We start from the raw sequence: 19,225 nt of genomic DNA on the forward strand, positions 1-19,225 counted from the left end.
TATTATGTGAAATATTCTGCCTGTTATAATGATTGGTGTAAGTAACAACACAATGCAAGAGGCCATCTCTAACTTATTAGACTTTTCCCCCTCTTCTACATAACCTTAGTACAACTTCAAAATATTTCTGGAATTTCTTCGGAATCTTGTATAAGGAGACTACAAAGAGCCAAATTCAGTATTCATATAATGAGATCACTTGGCCTGAACTTGATAGAAAGATTATAAACTGCATGTATAAAGACTAGAAAAGAATTGGAGCATTTTCCTTTTCTTGTTCTGCCTTTCATACATAATGGACAGATATACAACATGCCACACACTAGATGTTTACATTGGAAAGTAACCTCTATGATATCAGTCAGAAAAATTGTTCCCAAGTCACTGAATTCATTCCTTTGACTCCAGTCTCAGGCAAGGATAATTCCAATTCCACTTTTAAAGTGATTAAGCTTCATCTTAAAGCTAACTAAGCTATTTTTTTTCCCTCTTGATGACTAGCGGCATGAATGGACAAAGGATGTGGCAGCTAAGCAATAGGCAACACAGCGCTGGGAATCATGTCTGAAATGTGGACAAAAATTCCAGAGCATTTTTGCATCTTGATTGTTCTGTCTAATCTGAAGTATCACAAGCAAGCAACAATTCGCCACAATCATTGCCCAAGCATCTCATTAGCTTCTTTAGATGCAACTGTTTCCAAATGAGAATGAAAAGTTGGCATGAGGTTAATAAAGAGATTAACTAGAAGCAGTATCTGAGAAGAGCAAGACACAGTATCCTTGAAAATTGCAGTGGGGAATCTAGGAAGTAGTAAAAGGGAAAAAAAGAAAATAAATATATTTGTCTTTAATGGGAAACTATGCCTAAAAATGTCTGCAAAAAGTAAAAAGCAAACAGGACAAAATATATTACAAATTCTTTAGAATACACATACATGGGAAAGCTCTTTCTGTTTACACACTTTCTCTTGATTAAATCATTGAGTTACTCTAGTCTCTTGTCTTATTCACAAAACTATCCTCTATTTTTATATTATGACATTTTTCTGCCTCTGGTTTACGATGTGACCTAATAAACTCACTGCACACTGATGCAGTAAAGCGTCTGTGTGTAGTACTTGAAACATTTTCTTTTTGATTAATGGCATAAATGAGAAAATACATTTGGATTCCACCGTAGGCTCAGTACTCTGCAGGAGAATTTCACTGCCTAAAGTATATGTTCAAATGTATGTCAGATCTTGTGATGCTTCTCAGTTGCTTAACTTCACCACAGGAAATCAGAAAGAAATATTTATATGTTAAAGTATATTTTTAAAGTATATTTGAACAACGCTTGAAAGTTTCCTGAGCCTCTAGCTGGAAAAGAGGAGATTAATTTGTGCCCTGTGAAAGATAACAGAAGTGTACTGTATTTTTGTAGACAACCAAAGCTAATGGTTGTGATATAAGGTGATGAAACCAGTCAAACAGAACAATAATTCCTAATGAACCATCTTTGCATTTCATTAGCTTGGGTGCCAAGACAGTTCATACTGATTGATTTTTTTTTTCTTAACTCTCATAATGAATTAAGTAATTAGGAAAATAAGGGCTAGCAGCCTAATACAACTTGAGGATGTGCAAAACAGTTTTTGGCTGAAGTCAATGAGAAAAGTGTGGGCTCAGCACCTCCCAGCACTGCGGGCTGGTCATGGTCCTGGCTTGAACCTGACCACAGAGGCAGATACTGTGCCAAGCTTCTCCACATCTTTGTGCTAGGGAATCTCACTCCTGACCCTTGAGGTCTTCTGCTATTCCAGGTCTGAACTGTCACTAGTGACGTGCAATGTTGTGATGTGCTCACACAGCAATGAAGATGAGAACAAGCATGTTATCATGTTCTAAACAATAATTCAAATATTTCAGCAATTTAATTGGATAGGAGTGGATATATTCTTTCCAGGTTTATTTTTACTATCCTTTATGTAGCTTGCTTTAATTTAACATCTACTAATTAATTTTCATCAGGTTTAATTCTCAGCTAAAATGAAACTAGAAATATAGCTTTCTTTAGGAATATAGGACTGCAAAGTAAAATAATCACATTTTAATACATACAGGAAGCATTTTTTTTTCTGATGCAGAAGTTTTTCTAGGAAAAATTACTATGGAACACAGAAACACTTTGATTCATATTTTACAGTGGATGGAATGCAATTAACTCAGTTAGCCTGAAGATCCTTGAAGTTTAAGCAAAAATAAAACTAGGTTTGAATTTTGCAGCTGCCAACTGATGATCATTATAAAGCATAAAACATCCTGATCTCAAAGCGTCTAGGCTTTTACCTTTTACTGAATTGAACCTTTCTGGGTCAATTCTATTCTGAAGATGTGCATGCATAGGTATGTATGTATATATGTAGGTATATGTGTACACACACACAGACACACACGCACAAATACATATTTACCAGAAATGTCCACCTTTTCATTGCCAGCAAAATGAATAGAATATTTGAAACTTCAAAGGCTGAAAAACTATATGCAAAATCTTTCCACTGCCTAAATGCCATGTGGAAATTTCTTGGAAAGACAAGGCTTTATTCCCTGCAAGTGCCTCCTATGAGATTGCTGGGAAAATGAAGGATAGTGTGAATGTCATGGAACTTGCATTTACTTCATTAGCTTGCTTTCACTTAGTACTTTTTAACTATTACTCTTTCATAGTCTCTTTCTTCTTATCAGAAATTCTACAGTTTCAAAGCAACAGACATCTGCATGCAAAAGGTAGAGTAGCACTTGCTGTCAATAGCAACTGTTTCCAGACTAAAGGGAAGAGTGTGGGCTTCTTACATATCTCAAAATTAAGTTTCAGGTAGATCTAATGATGAGCAACCACAAGGTGATTCAGGTGGCTGAAAGATCATTTCTGTAGAGCTAGACTTCTGCCAGATCAGACAGTTGAACTGGGCTACTCTGCAGCTATATAATTACCAGAAGTGAGATAAAAGAAGCAACGCAAGCATATGGCTGGGGTGAAAATGGGGCCAGGAATGTTTCCATTTAGATCACCTTATCTATAATATCAAATTGCATCTTTAAGGTGCAGATATGTGATACAGCTGAGCCTGGCCTTGCAACACTCCCCCTGCAACATTTTTAGCAGTGTGTCCAGTTGTATCTTGGGGCACCCTGACTTTCTAAATCTGCCTGAAAATTAACTCAACAAAGAAAAAGTGAACAGTTACCTGTTCTGTTAGCGAGTCGAGTCAGCTCATGAGGCAGTGAGACACATTTGTACAAGAGAGGATTAGACCATGCAGCCAAGAGCATGAGGGAAATGGGGAGGAGGAGGGAATAGGACGCCTCTTAGAGCAGCAATAGTTCAGCTCAGCTACATCACCAAACCAGACCTTAAGAATCCGTGCTTTGTCCTTGGCCCAAAGTTAGGCATAACTAAGATATGTTTTCAGAACTATAGTTGAAACAGAAATGATCCATGTACAGAACTTTACAGACATGAAATAATAATATCTCATGTTCTTTGGGGAATAGAGGCCAAGATCCAGATTTTAAAGAATAATGTGTAAAAAATCTGTGCAGCTCTACTAGTGCCTTAACTGTTAGGCAGACAGCTTAGATCCAAGCTGCAGGGAGATACTTCGACGCCTGAGTTTTCCGCTGCCATCTGCGTCCCTCTTTCAGCTGCTCCCTTCACCACCATCTCCCTCTCTCTCAGGATTTTTCCTGACATTGCTTTGGCAGACCTGCAGTTTTTCCTCCTAGGTGGCAGCAGCAGCAGCTGGTGACAGACACCCGTATTCATGCCTAACTAGTAGTCCCTACAGAGGCATGCCTAAATAACTGGTCCTCTTGCCTTCCCTACTTCCTGCCTTAGGAATTTCAAGATGAGCACTCTGAACTGGTCAGAAACAGCTTCTGAAAGCATTTGTGTAAGAGTGGATTAGAAGGGATTAGAGTTTACAGCTCTCATTTGCTGGACAGCCTTTCCTACTTGCTACATTCCCAAGAAACATGTTGCATCCCCAGTGTCTCAAAAGGAAACTTCGTATAGGTAAAAGGACAGGGGCAGAGGGGGAGAAGAAAGAAAAAATGTAAAAAGGATGGCAACAGACAGCTTCTACCAGTGAAGAAATGGGAAGGCAGAGAGGAAGCAAAATACACAACAGATGGGGCTAGTGATAATGATTCTGCCTCTGGGACTCTATTTAGAGATGAAAGTTTTTGCTCTTTTTTCCTACATTTCCCTCTCCACTGCCAGTCTCTAGAAAGCTATTGTAATTTCAGTAATGGTTTTATCTTTCCATTTTCTTTTAGTCTATCATAAACTTAGAAAATATATTTCAAGCACTGCTCTGTTATAAAGAGGATGCCTGTGCTAAACATGCAGAAGGTGAGAAAAGCAGCAAGTTGGGTGCAGCTGTGTTCTTTCCTTGCTGCCCTGAGAGGTAATATTTAATCATGTCACTAGATGCATCTTTCTTTTTAATGATTTGTACTGGGAGAGATTTATCATGATAAAGCTGGACATGATGGTACAGAACACACATCCCAGAATTCAGCAACACTGAACCTTCCCCTTATCAAAATCATTTACTAATAGAATGTACCCCAGAGCAGCTTACAAAAGGTGCACATTATAATGAGTCTATTGAATTATTCTGTGCTATTTTTACTCACTTTGAGTAAATAGTTTACCCTTCATGTGGTTTCTTTAAACACAATTTATCTTACTGCTATGGGATTGCAAGTAACACAAGGTAATCGTCCATGCAAAAGAAAGAAAATGAATCTTTCTTGTATCTGACAGTAAACCCAAATCAGATAGGCATATTACACTGAGCTAAACTTTAAAATATAAATTTTCCCACTGACACCTGTGTATTGGCCCAAGAGGTGAGGTGAGGTGAGTGGGAATCAAAGGAGGACGAAGTGAACATAGTCCCCTAACCAGAGACATTGAACGTCTGCACCACGACTGAGGAAAGGATGTCAAGATCTTGCTCCCTGTACCGATCAAATCTCCAATATGGTCTTTGACCCCTCAGAAACACTAATGAAATCAAGTATGTTAGAGGAAGGCCACAATAGCCTGTGAAGCTGTACTGTCCCCAGGAAGAAGGGACATGGAAATAACTTTCCGCCAGAGGGCTGGGAGACAGTTTATCATCCTGAGCACCCTTGCCTCACCCTGTACACACTGCCCTGGTTTGCGGTTGTATTCAGGCTGCTTGCTGCAGCCTCTTCACTGGCTTTCTCCACCGGCTGCCGAGGGTGCCCGGTCGTGGTGGTGCTGGGCAGGAGGTAGCCGGCTGCATCCCTGGGGAAGTGCGTGGGTCCATGCAGTGAAGGCTGCTGTGGGCAGTGAATTCCCAGGCAGGGATGTGGCTGGGTCCGCAATGCCTTCCGGTGGGGGTGACCCATCCTGCAAGAACAGGGGCACAGGCACAGTCCTCTGCATTATTAAATAGGTGCCTGAGTCACTTCTGTCTCTTCCTCCTGTTGGCTCAGAAGCCCCGGGAAGATAAAACTCCCCAAATTACTCCAGAATAAACAACTTTTTGTCTCCATTTGACAGCATGAGAAGCTTTCTTTAGAAGGAGCCGTCCATCTCCGGGCTGCCTCTTTCAGAGTGCCAGGCAGCCACCTCCATAAGGAAGGGTTCCCAGAGCAGCCCCGGCAGCCTTCAAAACCCCCTTTATTCTCGGGTGCGAAACTTAGCGGCAGAAAGGGGGGGGGGGCGCGGGGCCAGTCGCTGCCAAGTAACTACATCAGTGGTGGCAGGGGGCCGCCTGGCACAGGGGAGAGCAGACAAAAGAAGGCGGAACTACGTGGCTTAAATTCACCAGGCGAGCTCGGGGCTCCGTAAGGACAGCACGGGCGCGGGGAGGGCGGAGGGACGCGACGGGGGGGAGCGGGTCCCTGCGGCGCGGCGGCGAGCGGCGGCGGGGCGGGGGGCGCCCGGCGGGGCACGCCGGCATGGAGCGGGGCAAGTGCGCGACGAGGCAGGCAGCGCGGCGCCCGCCGCCGCTCGCTCGGGGCTGCGCCGGCTGAGGCGCCCACCGGGCCCGGCCCCGGCCCCGGCGATGGGGGGCATCGCCGGCTTCAAGAGGCTGCGGCTTAAAATCTGGAGGCGCTGCTCCCTCGTGTTCTTCCTCTGCTGGGCTGCCTGCTGGGTGGTGGTGAGCGCCTTGCTTTTTCTCGTCCACAGGAGCGTCTTCTCGGAGCGCTGCACGGACGAGGGGAGCCGCCGCATCCTGGCGAGGCTGGTAGGTGCCCCGGCACGGCACGGCACGGCGCGGCGCGGGCGGGCGGGCAGAGCCCGCGGAGGCGCCGTCCGCAACCCCCGCCGCGGCCGCCGGCCAGCGGTAACGCGCAGCCCGCTAGCAGCGGCTCCAGGGGAGCCCGGTACCTGCCGGGGGGCCGCGCTTCACCGCGCCCGAGGCACCGCCCCGCCGCCGCGGCGACCTAGCTGCCCTCGTTGCGGCCGTTACGGCCGTTACGGCCGTTGCCGCTGCAGCCGCGCCGCTCTCTGTCCGCGGGGCGAGCTCGGGGCGCCAGCTCAGCCGCGCACCGCTGCCCCAAGTGCCGAAAAATGTTTCGGAAGGGCCGGTGTCTGCACTGCACACGCTGAAATGGAAAGAAACGCTCCCCCCTCCCTGCCTCCTCCCCCCCCTCTCCCTCCCCGCCTGGGCTTTTCTTCGGCAAAATTCGTCGTTCAGAAATGCTGCGCGGTTCGGAGCGTGTCCTTCACGTCTGACAAGGGGCTGGCATTTAAACCACGATTATTCAAAATTCAAGAAAGCGTTTGGGAATGTGCATTAAAATCTCCCTAAAAGTAAGGAAAAATATTAAGAGGTTTAGAATTACGTAGTAGAGGCCGATTTCAGTACTTTGACAGGAGGAACAACATGGGTTAACACTTCTGAGTTTCATTTTGTTGTTTAAGATACTTTAAGTGGAAAGCAAAGGGAAGAATTGTCATGGACACTAAACAATCCGCCACAGCAACCACTGGCCATAAATTTTCCTAAATTCTGCATGATAAGGGAAGAGTAATTATAACCCTCAGTCCTGACAGTGTATTTTAAGCAGCAGTGAGATTTGCGTTTTTTACCTCAACAGTTAGCTCTGAAGCCAAGTACCGCTGAGTTCAGGATTACAGTGAAAAGAGTCAGTCTGTGTGTTGCTAGGAAGAGCGCAGAAATGTGGAACTGAAAGGAACCACCAAGATGAAGAAGTCCAGTCCCTTGCCATCACAGCGATCACAAGTAAATAGATGAAGAGAGATGTATCGCCTGCCCACATTTTAGAAATCATTAGACATGACTTCAAAGGCCCAGGCAGGGATTAGCTTTCAGGCACAAGAGAGGAAACTTGTCTCTGTCAGTGTGTGACAAGATTGTACCGTGATCTGAAGGGTCAGTTCAGAGCTTTCTTCCAAGGTACACTGGTTAAAAATGCTGTGTTTATTTGATTCCACAGGCGAGTCTGCAATAGTAACGTTAAGATTTGCAAGCAACAGCTTTGCCCAATGACATATAAACAGATTGTGGTTCTGGTGGAAGTATTAGAAAGGAAATAGCTCTTTCGGCATCATCTGAGCACTGCATGGGTTTCACAGCTATAGCAAATGCAATCTGTCTACAAAATAAAGAATCTGATAGCTAGAGTCTCAAAAGTTTTGTAAAACAAAATCCAACTTCCAAAAAAGCCTTCCCTAGCCATCTATAATATTTTCAGTAGGAGAAAGAATGAAGATAAACTCTTTCAAGTAAGTGGGTGAGAATTGCATGGCTATGTACTCTTCCATGGCATGTGTAAGGGATTATTTCCTTCTTCTTAGAAAGTGTACATCTGTGCAGAAGATATGTACTGCACTAGGAGGGCTAAAGTACCACTGGGCATTTTGCAGAGGTGAACTTCAGTTCTCTAGAAGACCACTTAGTGTTTCCTAATAGCAGTCTCATTTTCGTCTACTTCAACCCTGCTAAATCATATTGTGAACACTTTCTGTGTTCTCTAAAGTAATTAATTAATTTTGATGCCTTCCAAAACCTAGATCAGTATTGTATTTATATTGGAGGAGTACTTCGTAACAAGTCAGGACTTAATCTCAGGCCTGATCCCCACACAAAGTGATACAGTAAACAAGTTAAACCTGTGTAAACCCTAGTAGACATTTATATATGAATTTAAACATAGCCAGCCTTTTAAATTTGTCTTGGTAAGTGCACTAATGATTTTTAAAATAATGTAGCAAGTTTGAAACAGAAACAGATGACCGAATCCAAATAATTTTTGTGTTTACATTTTTGTTGTAGTATAGCTGCTTTTCCAAAAGGCATTTGGCTTAGTATCACATTCATCCTTTGATTTAAAAAATCTGGCATTTTGTGGCATTAAAAGGGCATAGACATTAGGTAGATTTCAAAGTCTTTCATTGACTGATCTCAAAATACAATCATTAATGTAGGGATGTCAGTGTTAAGGACTGTTTCTAGAGGATTTTGGGGGGGAATTGATTCTTCATCTTACCAGCAGTCCTGATGATGCCAAATCTTACCTGGTAAAGTTTGCAGTTAGTGCAAAGGTTGCTGGGTTAATAAATAACAGAGAGACCATCTTTTTGTTGCAAATAATCTGGATCATCTGGTTGGATGGTTTCAGTCCACAAAAATGTGTTTTAATACAATAAAATACAAGTTAATACACTGGGAAACAAAGGCTACAAGCTATGCCAATAGGATGGAAAATTGTCCTGGAGAATTGTGTGACTTTGGGAAGGATGAAGGGAGCAAGTAATTGCTTCAACATGAACTAGCAGTGCAAGCTGTGCCTCAAAGGCTAATTTCATCTCTGAATGAATTCAAAAATAAGAGTTAGGGAAGTGATGTTGCTTGGTTTTGCAACACTGGAACACAGCATTCAGTTCTGATGTCTATGCTTCTGAGACTGTTCATGGAGGAAACGAAGAAGTGAGGAAGGAACAAAACACAGAAATGATCTGGGGGCTGGAAGAATAGAAGTTACAGGGAGAGGGCTGAGAAGCTAAGCTTACTCAGTGTGTTATGCTTATGGCAAAGCATGAAATAGTAAAAATTGGGATACTGTGGGATCTGTTGAGGAGGTGAAGTTGAAGTCAGGCTTTGCTGAACTTCCAGGTTATAGTGAACAAAAAAACCCTAGGTTTTTAAAAGTAGTGAAACTTCTGTGAATAGAGAAGCTCTGAAAAATTACTCAGATTGTTTTGGATTTTTTATTATTATTATTTAATGAAGCCTTTTTGAAATTCATACTTGCATCTGTGACCAGGAGCAGATGTCACTTCTTGAAGTTTCATTTGCATTTCCTCACTGTGCTACTAAGATCTCCTCGGTCAATTTCCATTTCGAAGATCACAGTTTCCAAAACATGGTGCAATTTCAGTAAAGAAAAACCAGATCTGAAGACTCTATGTTTGTCAGATATTAAGTTAATCAAAGATCTACTGGTTCAAATGGAAGAGCAGACAATTCTAAATATATTCTTTACCAGGTTCAGAATTGGCTCAGCTCCTATGTCTGGGAAATGTGAGTGAGACATTTTTTTTTCCACAGCTACTTTTTCTCACCAACGCCCTTAAGGATGGCACGATGGCAACAAAAGAAACCAAGCTGCATGTTCTCGTGCTTGACTACAGGTCTTCTAGGCATGTGTTTTTCTAGATGAAAGGGGTACATGCATATAGGCCCTCTGCGAGAGGACATGGTCTATCATGGACCACAATAAAATTATCCACAGGGGCCAGTGTTTGCCTTTGTGGATCCAATTACAGGACTGAGATGTCCTGAGATCTTAATGTAGCAGAACAAGTATTAAATTGTGGCCTTCACAATCAGAAAGCAATGATTTTAAATGTGATTGTACTTAAGCTCTAAAACAACTCCCCCCACACACACCAAAAAAAAATTTCTTCTGTTCAATACCTTCTTTCTAAAATAGTTTTAAAGCTCAAGATACTAAGAACTACTTCCATTCAGAACATTATGTTTCTTTCTGAAGTCTGGACAGCCCAGTGAACCCGCGTAACCGTTCTGATGTGCATGTGGATGCAGATGTGTATGTGTTTCAAACGTGTGTGTGACCCTGGACTCAGAGTCACAATGTGCACGGTCAGGGTTTGCCTACCTCGTTCCCTTGCTGGTACTGAACATTGTCTTACTGGCTATGAGAGCATTGAAATACACACTTTTTTTGCCTCTCTGAACTGCCCTCTGTGAGCTATTTTAGCCAATTTATCACCATTTCTTACACTGTTCCTGAATTTAAGATTTAATCCTGCACCTATCCCCAGTGGGCTTTTTAAGGCTGAACTCTGAATATTACCTAGCATCAGAAAGCATTTCCCTGGTGCACACGTCTGATGTAAGAAAATACATCATCACCTGAATTTATATGCTCATGCTCGCTGAGTATATAATAGCAAGTCACAAAATGAGGTGAGGGTCAGGCAGCCATTGCAAATAATCTGCAAAGAGAGGGAGCTGCCTATTTGTTTAAATAAAACTTCAAATGCCAGAAAGCAATGAAGAAGGCTGACACTGTCAAGTCGCCTCCCAGGTGTTTGGCTTTCTATACCACCACAGTCTATTCTTCTTCCACCAGAGACCTCTGATCATCCTCTCTACTGATTTGCCCAGAGCAGTCCCTGCAGCTGCACTTCTGAATGCCCATAGGAATATATTGACTGCCTACAGTTTGGAAGTAATGGTGTGGAAGTGATTAAGGATTGAGGGAACAATTGATGGGGGAATCCTTGCAGTTCTTTTATGAATTTACAATGACCACTTAATTATCAAGCAGCAGTTCCTGTGTTTCCATGGACTGGTTTTTTTTTTCCAATTAAAAGATTAACTATTTAAGTATTTCATACTAAAATGTTACAGGGACTTCTGTTAAGTATATACATAAACTAGAAAAGTCATTTTATCCTACAGAATTTAGATATTTAAAAATTCTGGAAGTTCTTAGCCCAAACGGCATTGCGTGCAATCTCTTTGTTTTCTAGTAGTGGAGAAGGAGCTTCTTACTGCTTCATTCAGGGCATATTGAGTGTAAAATGGAAATATGTAGATTGCTGAGGGACTTAGCAATCCATCTATCCATGAATTCCTCTAGTTTAAGTGGGGATGTTTAAGTTACACTGCTGTGAATCTTCCAGAAGAATTCTGACTTAAATTGGAAATTACCTCCTGTGCCTTAAAGCACTGCAGACCAGAATCTCATTGCAGCTAAGTGTGTTGAAGGCCTAGCTCACCAAATTTGCATGTGGCAAGAACTTAGAATAGGTCATGTAGTCCATTTCCAAGCCCTAACAAAAGAAAAAAACAGTCCCACTAGCATCCCAAAAATCCATGCTGTAAAGCAAGAATCCCCATGTATCCCTAGAGCCTTCTGAAAAAAACATTGTGCCAGCTGGTATCTGTACACAAACAAGCTGTGCGCTTATGGTACCACAGCTGCAGCCTTCTGAGCTTAGAACTGTTACTGATTATCTGTCTTTTTTCTAAGTGGTCCAGGGGCATCTAGACTTGCTATGAATATTCTGTTCTTTCACTCTAGTGTCTGGACTACAGCAGCGGAGCCCTGACTGGTGACCTCTGTGAAGACTTGTGTGTGGCACAGAAGCTGGTGTACAAACACTGCCTTTACTATGACAGAGGTAAGAAGGTCATCCAGGCTGACTGGAGAGGCCAGCCCATCATCCTGAAATCCAAAAAGGAAATCTTCTCCAGCTACCAGCATCTCAATATGCTAGAGGAGGTGGAAACACAGGATATTCCTGAAACAGAGCTTCTGCTGATGGTAGCCCTGGAGGTCAAAAATGTCCTGGGGCTGGAAGTATCTAACAATACCGTGGGGCCCCTGTGGACAAGGAGGAAGGGGCCACATTGGAAAGCGCAGGTGGCCAGCATGTGGTCCTTGCTCCAGCAGGAAGAATATATCTACTTCAGTTTACTGCAAGACTTCAGCAAACACGTGCTACGAATTATTGGCTCCTGTGGACATTTCTATGCTGTGGAGTATCTCACAGCTGGACATGCCTGGCACAAAACTCTTTTTCCCTTGGAAAATATAGTTGGTCCCTCCCTTGCTGGCAGCCAAAGCAGAGTGAGAGCCATCATTGACATTGCACTCAGCTTTCTGGATATGGTGCAGCATTTTGATAATGATTTTTCTCATCGACTTCACTTATGTGACATTAAACCAGAAAATTTTGCTATCAGGCACGATCTCACGGTAAGTTGGGGATTGTTGCAGCAATATGAGGTCAAATTCTAGTCTGAAAAGTGGCTGTGTAAAAATCATACTTCCCTCTTCACATAGATCTTGACCAAGTTCTTTCAAAAACAACTCATTTTAAAAAGGGGCATGGGAGCTATACTGTTTTTCCTCTTTATAATAATCTGCAGTCATAGGTCAGAGTGCTGGACCCTGCTGCTTGTTTTGAGAAGAACTTACTTTTATTTACTTTTATTTTATTTACTTTTGAATTGTTTCACCTGCTGAAATACTCTGAGACTGACAAGGTCCGTTGGATGTGACAGAAGTTGCCTCCTGAAGGCAAGGAGGTCTCAAAAGCTGTCGGTGCACCACAGCAATTATTTCCAGTAGTGATGCTGAAAGGAGAAACTTTGAATTTCAAAGCTAAAGCTGAATTCTCTGGTTTGACGTGAGGGGACCCCGCACACACACAGAGAACACACACATCTTTTCGCTTTAGTGTGGAGCTCATTTGGTCTGGAAATCATTAAAAGACAGTGACATGAAACTCCCTGGTAGTTGACTTTTCATTGTACAGCTGTACCCCAAAATTTAATATTTTTAAATAATGATATGGCCCACCACTGTATTGCTGAATATATCTTGCATTCACTCTGCAGACAGAAATTCCACTGATTTCAGTGGGAATAATGTGTATGGACTGAAGCCACTGTGTAATAAGCATTTGAACCAGACTCAAAATTTGTAGTGACATCAGTGGAGTTTCTGCACTCTAAGTGAATGTAAAATATCTTCAGGAACTTGAATAATAGCTAGTACTCACTGATTATTAATATAGTACTTGTATCTTCAGAGTACAGGACAAGTATTACTTAAACATGTAGCCATTAAGAGCAATTAGAGTGCTTCCCCTTTGCCCGTCCATTCACTTACATTGTTTATTCAGGTGCAGTACAGCAGTTGAACAGGGAATAGGTGGGGAACTATAGCAAGAAACTAAAAAAGGCATACCAGCGTTAAGGCAAAGTGAGATATGACAGAGGTTCTTCAAGACAGGCTTTGCTTATCTTTCTCGGTTACACAGGGCTATTACTGGACATGGCAGAGCACACATTAGAACATCTGTTTTACTACCTACTCAGAGGAGAAGAGATTTCATTCAGGAGAAAAGGAAGAATATTGGATGCATCTCCCATTACAATTCCTTTTGATGAGGTGCAGTTCTCCAGGATCCTCCCGTGACTTCTAGGTCCACAGAGACAGCAGTCACCCTATGGTACAGGAACGCATTCTACTTTAGTATTTTCTAGGAGAATGAACGATAGAAAAATGTGAGATGCTACTTCTCTCCCTCATGGGTGTACTGGCTGTACATTACATACAGCCAGCTAGGCGAGGTATCTCCTGCTATCCAGCAATGGGTGGAAAACTAGGAGATAAGCAGTCGGAAGGAGGAAGGGGGAAACAAATATTGCTTCTGATCAGTGAAGATGGAAGGAGAATAAGAAGTAGTCACTCCAGGCTGTTTTACCAATCAGTTCCAGAGCAGTGATAGGAGAATGGCAACTTCCCTTCTCCATTTATTTTAAGCATTTTTTTCACTTGTTTGTTTCTTGTACTCTGTTTAGAATAATAATAAAAACAAAATCCAGAATAGTTCCACTCTTCCTAATCCTACCTAAATAAATGATACTGCCAGTGCACACAGAAATGTGTCTGGAGTGCAACAGTTTTACTGTAAGAATCATTTCCAAATGATAGGGCTGGCTCCCCAGCCCTCACTCCAGCTTTCAATGCTAATGCAGTGCAGAGGGGAGGAAATGATGCCATAGCAGATCACCAAGGGGAACATTAAGCTGCCGTGGAGCCATGTAAGGGGCAGAACTGGGAGGAAATCCAGGTAGATACGCTGTATTCCAGGGGGGCTTCCCATTTTAGCAGCACCTCAGAGAGAATTACAAAGATTACAGCACCTTTAATATGAACTTTAAATTAGATTAGAAGCCAAATTATTTCCTTCTTGGATTTCCTCAAGACTCCATACCGTCATCATCATTTACCATTGTAACAAAACTCACCAAGTAATCATTTACAGGTGGAGTATCACTCACATCTTTACAGCATCTGGCTGAATATCCACACATTTTTGTAATGGGTGATCTTCAGTGAAACCACTGAACCCTTTGGCAGCTGCATTTTAAAAGCCAGGGCTGTTTCAGGTAGCAGAACAATCATTCAGATTTCCAAAAGTGCTCAGGGTCAGCAGAGGCCTCATCTTAATGCCCAAGATCTTGGGGAATGCTACATCCCTTTTATTGTCTCTTCACCCTGTTCCTGCCCCAAATACACCAAAGCCAGACACGAGGATCTCCAAAGAATTTATCAGCAAAACTGCAGAAAACTTAAGAAGGAAAGAAAAAAATTTGCCTATCCAAATGCCTGAAATTCCCCAAGCTATGTCATGATTATCAAGCTCTCCAAAAAACTTAAAAATATTCGAGTTTTTAAGATATGCCTTATCACTTTAAGATTTTCCCTGGGGCGGGGGAGAGAATGGAGAAGTAAAATAAAATAAAGATTAGACCTTGCTTTTTCCTTTGCCTGAAGAAGGTTTGTTTGGCCTTCTACCAGACCAGACATCTTTAGTTCCTGGGATTGATCCAGCTGCTGCTCCAGCCGCACAGTTCAGCTTCCCATATTATTTGGGAGGTTGAATCTTAAAAATGAGACTGTCATTTGAGCCCAAGTAAATCTGCTTTGCACAGGTCGCAAACATTTCTCTCCATACAAATTTACTTCAGCTGCTGCAAGATAGAGTCTATGAGTTGAGGTACTGATTGTTAAATGTTAAACATCATACCTGAATGTGTGTTGATTACTGCATTCATAGCACTAAAGGGAGACTTTTCACTTCATTCATCCACAGTTTTTCTCATATGAAGCAACTGCATCCTATTGCTGCCTTTCTTTCTTTCCCTGGTCATTTCTGTGATTTTCTTAAGTGAAGTATTCATGGGTGGAGTGACACTGATAGAAATAAGACTACAGCCCTTCACTCACAGAATGGTTTTAAATCCAGCACAGGCAGCAACTATGCAGTCCTGTCGTTCAGTATTTTGTGAACTTATATAAGGACAAGAAAAAGTTCCTTCAGTCCTCACTCATCTGCTGAGACCAGCTACTGACTGGATCCTATTAAGAACCATATTTATGGGCAAGCAGAGTAAGGACCATGCATAATAAATGAATAAATGAATGTAGCAAATAGGAGTTGGCAAAGCCAGTCCCAGCCTCAGGGAGTTATTTCTCCAGCTGAAGAGATGCAGATCCATTGAATGAAATGGCAGGATTGGGAGAGCCTGTGCCAAGTGCAGATAGCTGTGCACATCACATTGCTCCTCTCCATAACATTAAAGTCAGGGCTGACCAACAGTTAATCTGAGAGTCAGATTGTGAAATGATATTATCTGGCCCCTGAGTAATTCTCTACTATCATATAACTAAAAGATTGAGTTACCATCTACATAAACTACAACAGCAGGTAAATCAGTCCTCAAATTGTACGGTACTGGTTTAACGAGAATCCATCCAGTTGACTCCAGGGATTGTTCACAGATAATTTTGCCTTTCCTGGTGCCTTAAGCATTGTATATTAATAGTTAAAAAGTGCTATTCATAAGACTAATGCTGCTCAGTTAAGCAAAGGAAAGCTCTTGCACTGTGATCCCAGTTCTTTATTGGCAGATTCTCTCAGCACAGCATTTCCAAGAGAAAACAGCAAAAGAATGTTTGCTCAGAATGCTTGCCATCCCATAGTCTGTGCTGTGCCAGTTTTGATGAGTTGTTTTGCTCTGCAGGTTGTGGCCATTGATGTGGATATGGCCTTTTTTGAACCCAAAATGAAGGATATCCTTGAACAGAATTGTACAGCAGATGAAGATTGTAATTTTTTTGATTGCTTTTCAAAATGCAATCTGAAAATCAGAAAATGTGGAGCACAGAGAGCCAATAACAACTTACAAGTGAGTACACACAGCTGCTTTATACATCCATTTCTTTTAAAATCACATTAACACATTAACAACAAAATGTATAGTATGCACTAGAACACTGTGAGATGAAGATAGACACCTTTTCAAATGTGGCCATATGGTTGCCATTCTCATTCAGAAATCCTGTCTTGGGGCATACAGACAAATCTTGCTATTCACTAGCATTTATTTGCCTTATTTTCATGTGTCTACAGAGGCTGCCTGTCCAATGGCAAAGAGATGAGAGCAGAAAAAATAGAAGCACAGGGTTATCATTGCTGTCACTAGCAATGGTAAAGTCCAGGCTGTCTACCTGTAAACTGTAAGGGGTTCTGGCCATGCTTCTCCGCTATATGTAAGTTATACGCAGATGTAGTGGGGAGAGGAGTACCACTGGGTACTTGGTCCTGGGAGGAGGTGGGTTGTAACTCACCTAAATTGTGCTGATGGCATGCAGAAAGGCAGAAGGAGTGCAGCTCGGCCGTCTTTGGCCTGTTTCATCCCCTCACTCTCACCACTTGTTATACAAGAGCAACCTGAGACAAAGGGGGGTTGCTCAGCTAGAGAATAGTCTTGGTAGAAGACTATGGTTCCTTTTCTATATCTTGCTCTTAGAATGGCTGGGGGCATTTTGGATTTTGCTGAGGCAAGATACCTTGCTACAGTCCCAGAGAAGCGGCAGGCCATTAGTTACAGCTCCTAAAGGACAACAATCTGCTCTTTTTCTTTTCCTCAGGTCATTTGTGACAAAATATTCCGTCGCTGGTTTTCTTCAAATCTCAGACGACCCCTGGTTTCCTTCCCTCTGCAGTTGCAGTTGCAGAAGGCTGTGCATGAATGCGCAGAGCCAGCACATGAGGATGCTGCTGTGCACCAGAAAACTCTGAAATCTCTCTCTGAGTTATATCATCTGCTTCGAATCAGCCAACGTGAACTGCAAAGGGCAGAATAGATGCAAAGGGCAGAACTGCAAAGGCCTTGTCACAGCCCCTGTAAAGGAAGCTGTATAAGCTGTGTTTTCTTTCTCCCTCATCTTTCTTATCCATTGCATTACTTTTACAGCACATAAATTGTTTTCCTGCTATGCAAATGAAATTCGTGGCTGCAGGTGCAGCATGTCCTGTCAATATCCTTTGAAGCATGAAATTGCTTTATGTTACCTGGATTCCATTCCTGTTTATTTTCCTGAGCTAGTGCTGGCGTTCTCCATCAACATTCAGCACGTCATCTGCTTACCCCGAGATCTGTCGTCACTGCTCAGATAGCATCTGCCCGAGTGCTGTGCCCAAAGTGATGATGCATTTACATATGGATGGTGCTTTGAAGATGAAAAGTATAAGCGCAGAAAAACTAGTATCAGTGATTTAAAACAGTGTGTGGGTGGGTGGGTGGGGGTAGCTATGTGAGTCGTGTCTCTTTCTATTGCACAGTAGAATGAGGGTTTTAAAAGCAAGGACAGAGTGCTCTGTATCAAAAGACAGCCTTGAATAGGGAAATCTATTGCCATAAGAGTGAAGAACTGCTTTTGTACAAGACTGTTTCTAGTGTCTCCAAATGCATTTTCTCTGGTATGTTGCATTATTTGTGCCATAGCAACCTTTCTGGGGAGAAACTGCATGAAGGTACGTAGGACTTTTCTATAGGAATATAATTATACCTGTGTTTCATTCCCATATGGATACTCTTATTCCGCAATGAAGAGATATGAATAATGCCACTGAGTTTTCCCACGTGAACAAGCCCTCAGGCACTTGAACATCAGAACACTTGATAAGAAGCACTAGCTTGCCAGAGAGCCAAATGACACAGGAATGCCAACAATCTGTCCTTTGCACTGAACAGAATACCCAGACCTTGAGCTTTCTTACACGGTATTTTTTTGTAATGAACAAAAGGAAATTTTTAGAAGAATTCTTCATCTTGCAATCAGGGAGATCAATTATATAAATAAAAATTCTCAGATTAATATAAAAACATTTGCTTTGCCTTTGTAACTTGTGCAGCTGTGTCTGGAGAAACGTAAAAGGTCAGAAGATGTTGTATATTTTTAGGCCCAATATTGGTTAATACACGCATGAGCTTTATTTGGCATAAGACCGTAAAAACCTGACAGAAATAAACCAAAACCCCATGACAGTCCTCAGTTCAGAAAGGATGCTTCAACCTTAAGATTGACAATATGGGTTTGTATGTGTGAGACATATAACACCTAGTGTTTCTCATCTTCATATTCCTCAGCTTTATGACAGTGTCCTGGAGCCTCTGAGTAGTAATTATTAAGATTTCTAACTCTGGGCATCAGTTGTTCTTTAAAGTGACAATAAAGACTGCTTGGCATCAAAAAATGTGAGCTGCTTATAAGACCTTGACACTAATCCAAGATAAGCTCAAATTTTCAAGCTATCATTAGATTTTTTTTTCGCTTTGTAGTAAACTACCATAATTTTAAAAATAACTCACATTCTGAAAAAGCTCATTGAGAGAATAAGGTCAACTGTCTTGCCTAAGGCGGCAAGGAAAACAGATTGCTGCCAAGCCAGAACTAGAATTCAGTAGTTCCTGACTTGTAAAGTTGTGTTCAGTCCACACTTCTCAAACCAGGAAGACAGAAAATACTTCAATATTTTAAGATCATCCTTTGCAAAACCAGGAAAATAAAACAGAGTAAGAAGGAACCCAAACTCCAGAATAAGCCCTGTTACAAAGTTGTGAAACTGATGGAGGAGAAAATTATCAACGATATAACCAGATTATGGTAAGGGGTTGGGGACATATAAAGTACTTTAGGTAGAGAAAAGACGAAAAGGGAATAGGTGAGAAACAGAAAAAACAAATTCAGAAATATGTCTTGGTTTATGATATAAGACTTTTCTGAAGAAACTGGCACGGTGGATATGACAAGCAAGGAACTTAAACTGTAGC

General features: G+C 42.1%; 1 protein-coding gene across 1 annotated transcript; it reads left to right on the forward strand.

Annotated features, from left to right (window-relative positions):
* Positions 1-6,024: 6,024 nt before the first annotated feature.
* DIPK1C (divergent protein kinase domain 1C) lies at positions 6,025-18,277 on the forward strand. The gene is made up of 4 exons (XM_062568094.1): positions 6,025-6,274; positions 11,610-12,287; positions 16,130-16,294; positions 17,040-18,277. The coding sequence occupies exons 1-4, from the start codon at positions 6,092-6,094 to the stop codon at positions 17,253-17,255; spliced, it is 1,242 nt and encodes a 413-aa protein (XP_062424078.1). The 5' UTR covers positions 6,025-6,091; the 3' UTR covers positions 17,256-18,277.
* Positions 18,278-19,225: the final 948 nt, after the last annotated feature.

Source organism: Rhea pennata, chromosome 2, assembly GCF_028389875.1.
Source record: "Rhea pennata isolate bPtePen1 chromosome 2, bPtePen1.pri, whole genome shotgun sequence".
NCBI classification, from domain to species: domain Eukaryota; kingdom Metazoa; phylum Chordata; class Aves; order Rheiformes; family Rheidae; genus Rhea; species Rhea pennata.